General features: G+C 41.1%; 1 protein-coding gene across 3 annotated transcripts; it reads right to left on the minus strand.

The window, feature by feature from the left end:
• Nucleotides 1-1,168: 1,168 nt before the first annotated feature.
• LOC111842672 (WD repeat-containing protein 5-like) lies at nucleotides 1,169-10,864 on the minus strand. 3 transcript variants are annotated; one of them, XM_072703362.1, is made up of 14 exons: nucleotides 10,741-10,864; nucleotides 7,222-7,352; nucleotides 6,966-7,074; nucleotides 5,432-5,505; nucleotides 5,055-5,144; nucleotides 4,743-4,832; nucleotides 4,467-4,550; nucleotides 3,980-4,035; nucleotides 3,814-3,860; nucleotides 3,362-3,437; nucleotides 3,125-3,158; nucleotides 2,949-3,023; nucleotides 2,401-2,488; nucleotides 1,169-2,263 (listed from the first exon to the last, which is right to left on the minus strand). In XM_072703362.1, exons 2-14 carry the CDS (start codon nucleotides 7,300-7,302, stop codon nucleotides 2,163-2,165), a joined length of 1,005 nt encoding a protein of 334 aa, XP_072559463.1. In that variant the 5' UTR covers nucleotides 7,303-7,352; nucleotides 10,741-10,864; the 3' UTR covers nucleotides 1,169-2,162. The 3 variants fall into 3 exon arrangements, with proteins under 3 accessions (XP_072559463.1, XP_023665308.1, XP_023665307.1); XM_023809540.2 differs by lacking the exon at nucleotides 10,741-10,864 and adding an exon at nucleotides 10,635-10,653; XM_023809539.2 differs by lacking the exon at nucleotides 10,741-10,864 and adding an exon at nucleotides 8,238-8,402.
• Between the last annotated feature and the right edge of the window lie 9 nt (nucleotides 10,865-10,873).

Consider the following 10,873-nt stretch of genomic DNA (forward strand, 5'->3'; position numbering starts at 1 on the left):
GGGAAGTGGCCAACAGGAGCCCCCGGAAGCTCGAGGAGCAGCGGTCTGACAGTCCCAGTAGCACAAGTTGCGCTGTTCTCTGTTAGATGCCTGAGGTCAGAAATTAGTGTTTGTTTCGATTTCATTTTCTTTTTGGTTAATTTACTTAATTATGGATCAGGTGAAGCCCCAACAGTCACTGCATTTGTTGTAGCAGTTTAGCAGTAACAAAAAAGAAAAAAAAAATATACATTAACGAAAAAGTCTATTTTTGTACAAATGTAATTTTATCCCTCGGTTATATATTTCTGATGGTTACCTTCATTCTATGGAATGTTATATACATTAATTGTATAAATGTTAATTTTAAACAGAAAAGAACCTTCAAAATCCGCAGGGTGCTCGGGTACCCGTCATCCATCGTCCATGTGCATTCACAAGGTTTTTTGGTTTTTTTTTTTTGGTCCAATTGAAAATTCAGTTGTCCTTTCTATCGTTTACCTTTTTTTTTTTTTTTTTTTAGAAAAATGAAAAAAGTCATGCTTTGTGGGTTGTTCTTTGATGTACTGTTTAAAGATTATTAAAATCAGAAGGCTTGTGAGAGTTCTGTTCTTTCATTTTCTGTTAAATTCCAGTAGAATCACATACATGGTGAAGTTATCAGGAGCAAAGACTGCAATTAAGACAGAACAACAAATGCAAACCTTAAGTTCTGAGACTCATCAGCGGCAAACAAAACATCTCACATGTAAGCATTTCATTAGCAATTAAGTAAACGTACAACGTATTGACTAGACCAGTGTTCCTCAACCCAGTCCTCAGCGAACCCCAGCCAGTCCACGTTTTTGCTTCCTCTCAGCTCCCAGCGCGCCTGTACCAGCTATTCGGTGTTCCTGATTGGCTGGGAGCTGGGAGGGAGCAAAAACGTGGACTGGCTGGGGTTCGCTGAGGGCTGGGTTGAGAAACACTGGACTAGACCATAAAAAGCTCCAGAGATCCCAGGATTGGGAGAACTGCACTGCAGGATGGGTGGAAAAATCATCCCACTTTGGAAGAAAACTAATGGGATGCAGGTCATACACTGGGAGGAACTAAAAAGTAGAGTTGGAAATTATATTATCCACATGCATAACTATAAATATTCATCATTTCTCCTCCCCTCAATATGAACGTCAAGAAAAGTTACAGCTTTTATATAAAAGGAGTTTAATCAAAGTTTGTTTTTAAACATCAAACATTTTAGCCAAAATTTTGATCAACTGCTGCACAACAGAACAAGCAAATAACCATAGAAAAGGAGCAACTTTTGAACCTCACACAGCCTATAAATAAACGTACACCGTATACTATGTTAGGCGGACAAAGAAGATTCGAAACCCCTGCCATGTATTTTTCAGCTATACATCTGAAAAGCAACCGTACACAGGAACATGGAGAAAAATCTGGATTTTACATGCCATTGAAAGAAAGCCATTTTGCACACACAAAAGTAATATTCCTTGATGAATAATTGCATACATATGCTGAGGCGTGAGATTTCTGATAAACACAGTATAGAGGCAGAGTGTAAGGACCAAGCTGTCGCTGTCCACAGTGCAGTCACAGAGCGTCTCTCTCTCTCTCAGACTCATTGTATGTTACTAAGCTATGAAATTCCAGATGTTTAAACCAATTGGTCAAAGTGACGACCGAAAGTCAAAGTGTAAGTTCTATCAGCCTCATCAGAAGTCACCGCTGAAGCACACAACTGCAAAGCTATATATTACCTATATAACTATATATTGTTTATATAAAAATCAGGTATATGTACAGCTAAGTGGAAAGAGAATTGCTGAAAGGAGCAGGTCTTCGCTCTAGCAAGTCTACTAGAGGTCAAACTACCAACACGTTCACAACCAGCTAACTGGTAAAGTTCTAAATGGGAAGCCAACTGATTCCCAGCAAATTGGTGACAACATTTGTTATGAATAAAGCAGAAAACACATTTTACAGTGTTGAGATAAGGCTCTCGGCAGATGACGCGGGTCAGACGAAGTTCAGACTGCACTGGCAGCCTGGGCGGCTCCTCGCTGAGCAGAAGGGGGCGCTGCTGTCCCATCTCACGCAGACCAGCATCCTTCTGAAGCCGGACCTTCTCGCTAAACAGTTCCTCCTCAGAGTTGAAAAGCCGCGGACCCTGGAGCTTAGCAGTCGCTCTTCCACAGTTTGATGGTTTTGTCATTTTCCAGTGCGGCAGAGGCGATGATGTTCTCCGTGGGGTGGCAGGCGGTGGAGATCACAACATCTGCAGAGGAGAGAGCAACTGCCACTCAGCTACAGCCCTCTCACAAAACATGGCCGTGACACCCCACCAAATCCTAGCCCAACCCGCACTGGGCCACCAGCTCCATACAGCCCTCATGGTCCCTGGACCCGCCTTACCCATGTGTCCCGGCAACTTCTGCACGATCTCTTTAGTCTGGAGGTTCCAGATATACACCATGCTGTCTTCCGACCCAGAGACGATCCACTGCGGAAGGAGGAAACCAAAACAGACACAGTGAAGCAGACTACGGCTACACGTAGCGGCCAAAAAGCCAGGGCCCCATCCCAGAATGGAGAGAGTTCATCCAGCAAGCACCTGGACTAGAAGGTTTTAAATCCAGATAATTCAGACAGACCCACTTATCACAGCTCATGAGAAGGTCACCATATTCTATCATCTAGCGTTTTGTCTGAGGTGCAGCTCAGCTACTCATGGGTTATTTAAAGCTGGCATCGAGCGACAAATCTGACCAACACGTGGCATCAGGTGGCACAGAGTGTGAAGCAAGTCAGAAAGCTGTGCTTCACGGGTACTGCTGTAACTATTTGCTCATGCAAGTGGAAACCTATCAAACCGGTTCCAGAAGTGGAACCAGTCCTGCATTTCAATACTCTCATGGTCATAGGACACTGGCAGCGTTAACCCTTTACGGCGATGCACCCACCTTACCACCAGTGACGGAGAAGTTGGCAAACACACAGTATTTCTCATTTTTATGGCCAGTGTACGTTTTCAGGCACTGAAAAAGACAGGCATGTTAAAACAGCATGGTGACGTCACGGTACTGCAGTCATGGTACTCCAGTCACGGCTCTGGGAGCCCAGTAAGATTCACACACACCTTTCCTTTACTGTAGTCCCACAGCTTCAGGGTGCTGCAAGACAAAAGAGTTTGTTCTGCGTTAAGACTTACAAACATTAAGAATGAAGCCTAGAGCCAGACACGGGGGAGGGTCATTCCTGAGAAAATTCACAGCTACAAAACAAATTTCTAGACTGTCCTTCACCTCCTTGGGTGGGGGGGCAGGCACCTTTGAACACAAGCAGGCAAGCATGAAGGACCAGTGATGACACTCACTTATCCAGGGTGGCTGCTAAGATGTATTTCCCATTGGGGGAGAACTTCACAAACGACACTGGGGGGTTGTCATCATCTGTCAGAGACAAAAAGAAACGGCACCTCAGCACTCTGAAGGCCCAATCTGTGCACCTCATACACAGCAACACAGGTCATTGAACAGCTCCTTAAACACCGGCCAACTTGGTGCAGATTCGTGAATCCTGAAGGTGCCATTTTTACCGTGGAATATGAATCCCATCCCCATATTATTTATGCAGGTGAAGCTGGAGACCGATAAAAGCAGCCAGACCACAAGAAAACCAGATGCCAGACGCCTTGTTGCACCACCCACTTAGATACTGGTCAAAATTTATAATGCAAATCAGAATTACTGGAACATACATTAGCTGTAAATAGGTCTGCATTTAGGTCACTGTTTCTGCTTTTGTATTCATTCAAAAAGGACATACCGATGAGTGTTTTAAGACACTGTCCTGATGCCGTGTCCCAGATTCGACTGGAAAAAAATGTTTTTCACATTAAAACTGGGAGACACTGAGCACAGCAACTGACAGACAGACAGTAAAGTCAATGGAGAGATAGGAATCATCTACTAACAGAGGTAGGAGAACCTACCAAAGACCATCATAGCTGCTGGACACAATCAGAGAGCCGTCCCTGTTAAAATGGACCTGGAAAAATACATTTTAAAAAGAACATTTACACCTATGGCAGATAACTTTGCAAAGAAATGTTCCAAGTGTGATATCTCTCATTCAGAATTAGCTCATTCAAGTTATTTCAAGTCATGAATGAGTGAAACAGAATGATTCTGAAAGTGAAGCAGGAGAGGAATCCATGGTAAAAACGAGAGACTGCTTAAAGTCAGCAGCTGGATGAGGGAGGGAAAGGGCCCAGAGAGAACAAGACTGTAAATATGAGAACGCCACCTAGAGGACACAGCATTGCAGTACAGCAGAAATGAAATGACAAGGAGGCCTGAAATGTCAAGTGCCTGTGTGTTCTGACTGAAAACGGACATGCAGGTTACCTGCCCAATACTGTGTTAAAAGTGTCACATACATGCAGCTGGGCCTAAGCAAGTGAAACCATGACTACTAACCGCAGACACCGGATCTGAATGGGCTGGCAGGGTCTTCAAGCACTTTCCAGTCTTGACGTCCCATATCCGCACGCTCTCATCAAACTGCAAAGACATTCAGACGCTCGTGACCCGACGGACCAAGAATCAGTGCCTAAAGTCTGCCGGTCCATCAGTACGCCGTTATAATTATTGTGGTCCAACTAATTAAAACTCAAGTTTGGCCATTGATATAATGGAAGTCAGACAGGATATTCTTCTCCACGTGGAGCTAAACATCCCTGGAAATGGACTTACCGATCCTGACACGATGAGGTTCGACTGGGGGTTGAAGTTACAGCAGAAGACGTAGTTGCTGTGGCCCTTCAAAGTTTTCAGACATTTTCCCTATGAGAAAAACCCAAATTAGGCACTATACAGCTGGCTATCAGGCCAATGACAAAATACACCTCCATGGCCAACGGAGCTGAAAGGGAGAACACAAATTCATAACAGCAAAAAGTTCTGTGGTATTTGGAGAGGTGGGCTGACACGCTGGCTTCTGTCTGCAGGAGCCAGCAAATCCTCGGCAGAAAGAGAGAAGGCAAACGTGCCCCTCAACCCCCTCACCGAGCTAACATCCCAGATCTTCAGGGTCTTGTCGTCAGATGCCGAAACCAGAAGATTAGAGTCTGAGGACCAGGCCACATCAGAGATGCCCTGGAGAAGATGTATGAAGTTAGTCAGAGTAGTGATTGGTTAAGTTGTGTCTAATCTCCATTAATCCAATGCTAAAAACCACTGTTTCTCTCTTTATGGATCCCAAGACCTCTAGAACTTATGTGTGTTGGGATGATAAGTATGTGCTAGTCTTTACAAAGTTCATACAAACTGCAACCAATTTAGTATTAAAATCTGATTAACAGACAAGGTGACTGAAAATAAGGCTGCTGTCTTGTAGCTACAAACATAACTATTACATGATTGATACATATAGGTGAACTTACTAGTTTGTGTCCAGATATCGTTTTCTCAAACTTTCCATCATACGCCCCCCATATTTTGATCAACTTATCAGCAGCTGAAAAACACACACACAAAAAAAATCAAAGCTAAGCCATGTTACATCTATATGTCAACAGCATGTGGAAACCTAACAATCAGGTAACATTAGCATATCAACTCAGCATCAACAACAGCAAGACATGTTGCATCATCTCAGAATTTTCACAGCTGCTTACACAGGGTGGCGTCTGTGAGACTGTGGACTCCATGGATGGATGCCTCTCATTCACACACTTACACACTAAGGGCAAGTTAAGGTCACCAATGAAACCAGCATTATTACTGTTAACAAAAATTAAAGCTATAAGAAAACATTTTCATAAGCTGAACTAAGATACGAAAATAAAATGGAAAAAAAATGTTTTTTAATAAAAACTATAAATACTGATTCCAAAACTAACTGAAATAAAAACATTTCCATTATCATTTTAAAATACTGTTCAGTAGTCATTTATCTTTCCTCATTGATGAACATCATGCAAGGAAATGTAATTCACCATATTGCCATCAGATGGCGCCACATCTTGGACCTCTTCTGTGCAGTGCACTTGAACCACAGAAACTACACCTAACTAAAAGTAATTGTCTTTACGCCTCCCTCAACTTGCTCTTTGCAGAGTATATATTATACTTTTTAAATATAGCTTAATTTTTATATTATTTTCCATTTTTTTAATTTGATATGGCAATATTCAAGTTTCAAGATTCTTTATTCGTCACATACAGTTATAACAAGTCAGTGAAATGAACCCAGACCGATCTGGGAGAAAGAGCGGAATCTTAGATTGCACTGTGAACAAAACTGTGCCTTGACTGCAAATGTGCGTTTCGCAGTTGACAGCTGGAGACAGCAGCATATCTCAGGTGCACTGTGCATTGGTTGCATTAAAAAGGGCATCTTCAGCACACAAGTGGTGATAGATGAAATGATTGTTGTGCGATATACAGTGAACAGAGATAAGTAATGTATTTAAAGTGCAGTGTGCATTGACCTATAGGAGGATAGATACACACAGTTGTATATATAAAGCTGTGAATGCAGTTGTTTGCCTTAAGTAGATAGCAGGGTGTAAATAACGGCAGTTTATGCATCAGCTGTATAATATATAAAAGATAGTGATGTCATGTCCTGGTTAAGAAGTCTTACGGCATGAGGATTTCTTAACCAGGACATGACACCATGACAATATGGTGGATTACATTTCATATATATATATAAAATAAAATAAATTTAAAAGTCTAAACTTTAACACTGGTGGAGATCACACGGGATTCAAAATCCACTGCATTGTTTTCTCTGCTTTCACAAAATTTATACACAACTGACGAAGTAAAAATTTTGTGCAACTTGTGCATGAAGAGTCACAATCAAACCATGAATCTATAAAGACACGCCACACTCACATAAGGCTGCATTCAACAGTAAAGTTTAGTCTGAACGCCAGCTTAAGAGAGGAAAAATAACGGGGCACTTACAGGAACTGGCCAGCCACTCCCCACTGGGGCTGAACTTGACAGAAGACACGGCTTTCGTATGGCCAGCGAGCGTGAACTTCAGGGTGTAGTTTGGCTTTACCGGTGTCGACTATCCAAGAGTGGAAGACATGGGAATGATATGTGAAAAACGACAAAATAAAATACACTAAATAAAATGGCTAAAATGGCAAAACTGGCCTCTCAACCTGATAGATTCTGTGATTTAAATTAAACAGGCCTGAGTCACTGCCGATACCTTGCTTTGACTCGCTGAGGCAGAGGATGCAGACTGCGTTTTAGCGCCTTCAGCTTCCGGTTTCTTCTCTTCTGTTGCCATGGTTGCACAATGAGCGAATCAGAAAGTCGGGATCGTGAGCCTGTTCAGCACTGCCAGCAACACAAAAGTGAAGAAGCATAACAATCAACCATCCGCATCAGTATAAAAATACACTTAAACTGTACGTACAGGGCATAACGTATTATCGTCCAAATAACAGGCATTTAATAACCAACCGTATGTTAAAATCACCAACGGTACGACACATTCGGCTATCACTGCACAGCATGTATTTTGCTAGTAATAAACCTGACCATTTCTGCCTTTGTGAGTATGCAAGGTACACCCAAAGAAGCACATTCATTTATGCCAACGTAGCCCATGTGTTTTAACACGGCAGCGGGATGCAGGGCTTCTACCCTTGGTTAGCAGGAGCCTACAATGGGTCAGTGTTGCACTTTTTCTCATCTGATGTACGGTACCATCAAGATCCGTGAAGCTCACTGCCTGTCACAGATTTTCCCTTCACCGGCTACCTGTTGTCTCACGCTGCAGAGCTACTCTAACCGTTAGCTTCCCACTGACAGCGTACAGCCCCGCGGACTGGCACCTGGGGTAAACCCCTCCCGTGAATTCTAGCTAAGCACCCCCAAGACTGCCATCAGCACTGATCATCCCGGTGCATAGCTAAGGCCCGGGAAGAACAAAATGACCAAGCGAGACTATCTGCTGCAGATCCATACTGGATCAGTTAATACTGCCAACTCAACCTAGTGATTTCATAATTAGTTATTTAGTCGCAAAATATCTGCTTCTAAATATGTTCTGGTTTCCAACAGCGAATATCCTCCCTTGTCGGTTTTCCTGCCCGATTCCTTCTTCCTTACAATTAAACCTGCTGGCTGTTGCTATTAGCACGTTAGCAAGCCAGCATCGTCCCATTCAAACAATACTCGCACGCTTAGTTAAACCGATCGGAAGCTAAAGGTACTCACCACGACGGCGGCGATTTATTTGCAGTAAAAGTCTTGTAAAGCGAAGAACCTTATTGTTATTTCAGGATAAACGCCAGAGCTTCTTCCTCTTTAACCGCAACTCTCAAGACAAATATTCTTTTCGCTGGTCTGGCGGGTAATGTGGCATTTAACCGCCAATGCGCGTGCGCGGAAGCTGACGACGATATACGGCGCTCAAGAAGGGACATGTTTTAGGGGCAACGGTACTGCATGTTGGAAATATGTCTTATCTAGATGCATATCTAAATGATCAGATAATATAGATTATATGTAATTATGTATTTTCTGATTCCCTTATTCAAGTCTAGAGGAAATGCAGTCGAAAATTCTCTTGGAAAATCAAATCTGTAATTAAACTTAAATATTCCATAGAAAATAGGTTTTAAATACTTGTTTCCATTTTTTATTTAAAAATAAAAGCAATACACGCAGCTGGCCAGGTTACTTAGCTTTCATTGATCAGAGTAGAATTCAGTGAATATGACCCTGCTGAAATGCTTCTAAAATTTACAATTAACTGGTAAACATCTTGTCATGACCCTCTTGATAATTAATTATGGTTATTTTCTTTTTCAAGTCATAATACCATAAAGGAAACAGTAATGTAAACAATATTTTAATAAGAATCCAATGCCTTGCTTCAATAGAAATAATGCTTGGAAATGCAAATACTAATATGTTGAAAGGGTCTTTCAGTTCTCTGTAATAACATTACCCTCCGTATTTATTCTAAAAACCATAAACATATAATTGCCAGAAACAACCAATCTACAAGACATTTACAAATACCTAATATCTGCTCTAGCAATAATACAGACCACTGACTGGACTAAAATGAAAATACCACTTAATGGTATAATCTATGTGATATACACCTATAGTGACACACATTTTAAAAATCTAAGCTGTACATAAAAAACACCCACAATTTATTATGGGGTTTTCAAAAGGTATTTGTGCAAGCGGTGTTCAGTTGCACGTTCTGTCACTCTGCTAGTATTTTTAGCACCACACACCGGCAAAAAAACAGAGAACATCAGCCCATCCACATATCCACATCATTATCCCACTCAGTAAAAACACATTCTTATGCTCGACATATCATGCAACTTTAGAAGAAAGCTGTTAATTATTGGCATCAATTACTCTTTGGTTATGCACACATTAAAGTATGACTAACAAAAAGTGTCTTAAGGAGGTCAGTCCATCTTGTCTTATATTTCTTTACTTCCTCTCCTTATTACTCCCATGGATCTTCTTTTGTATGTGCACAGTTATTAGCTGAATTGTCATTTAAATGATTCCATGCAGTGTCATAGCAAACTTGATGATGCACAAGAACAGAGAGCACCTTTAAGGGATGCCAGTCACAGTGCACATACACACCGCTGCCTTTAGGCAATGGGAGGAATCCGGAGGTATCTAATGCAAAGCCATACAAACAACAGGAGAACAGATTGTGCTTATTTACCTACAACTTCAATGATTCTGTATGTTTTATTATCCCCCATTTTTTGCTTATCTAAATTAAAGCATGCAGAATTGGGTTAGAGCTTGCAGGGAATCAATTTAAGCAATACTCGCGCATGGAGAAAAAAACAACGTATTTTAAATGAGGTACTAATTCTATGGGTGTGCATTATATGCACGAGTGATGTAATAGTTCTCATATTTACCAACTTACCTGTGATTTTGGCAGAACTACATTATTGCTGAAGTGAGTTTTGGAATAAGGCAACATGCAATTACATGGGTATTATTATAAACGGCAACAAAACACATTTATGTTTATATCAAATTGTGTATTTCTTCTGAGTGATACATGATATGATTATTCTTAGATGATATAATCATAAATTCTGTAGATCCCATACTATAAAAATTCCCGTTATATCAATGCTGTAATTACTATTTTTTCCACTAACGTAGTTCACTACAGTCTATCTTTAATGCAATTTATTACGGTTTACATTACATTTATAAGTTGTGTTAGACGCGGTGTCCAGTAAAAAATAGCCATTCGGCTTTTTAAAAAACACGTAATAAATTTTAATTATTACCGAGATAAATATAGAGCAATCGTAATCGCGTCCAAACTATATATGTCGAGTAACTGCAAGGAAAAGTCATATCCACGTTCACTGATTATCGGTTGCACCTTCCTTCTCTATAATGGGGATCGCGAACATGATTTTAGGATTGACAATCATCAGTTATTGTACCACTTTCACTTGAAACACATTTTTATATTAGATAAAATAAAAGAGCTTGGATATATCGCTGTATAAACCAACTATCTATTTCTGGGCCTTTGAAAAATATAAGAAGCTGGCATTCTTGTTATTGTTTTGATATGTCTCTCCAGCAGTGCCTTACCGCTGAGCCACTGTGCAATGACGTATGGTTAGCTACTAGGTAATGTTAGCCCGTGTCTCACCGCAGGAAAACGGGCAAGAACGAGTATTTCGGGAAAACGATTTACCTAAATACGAGACTGTACTCAATTTAGTCATATACAGTATGCATATAAAGCCACGTGCTGACTTCTTAATGGTAAATTCTACATCAAAATCTCCTTTAATGTCCTAACCCTCGCGGACGACATGCTGAAAGGG

The sequence above is a fragment of the Paramormyrops kingsleyae genome, chromosome 2, assembly GCF_048594095.1.
Source record: "Paramormyrops kingsleyae isolate MSU_618 chromosome 2, PKINGS_0.4, whole genome shotgun sequence".
NCBI lineage: Eukaryota > Metazoa > Chordata > Actinopteri > Osteoglossiformes > Mormyridae > Paramormyrops > Paramormyrops kingsleyae.

Bases quoted from the DNA above. Each gene is read 5' to 3' on its own strand.
- LOC111842672 (XM_072703362.1), bottom strand. From the start codon at position 7,302: ATGGCAACAGAAGAGAAGAAACCGGAAGCTGAAGGCGCTAAAACGCAG. The intron at 5,506-6,965 runs GTAAGTGCCCCG...TGTGTTTTTCAG, and splicing joins GGAGTGGCTGGCCAGTTCCT to CTGCTGATAAGTTGATCAAA. The intron at 5,145-5,431 runs GTAAGTTCACCT...CATCTTCTCCAG, and splicing joins CGATATCTGGACACAAACTA to GGCATCTCTGATGTGGCCTG.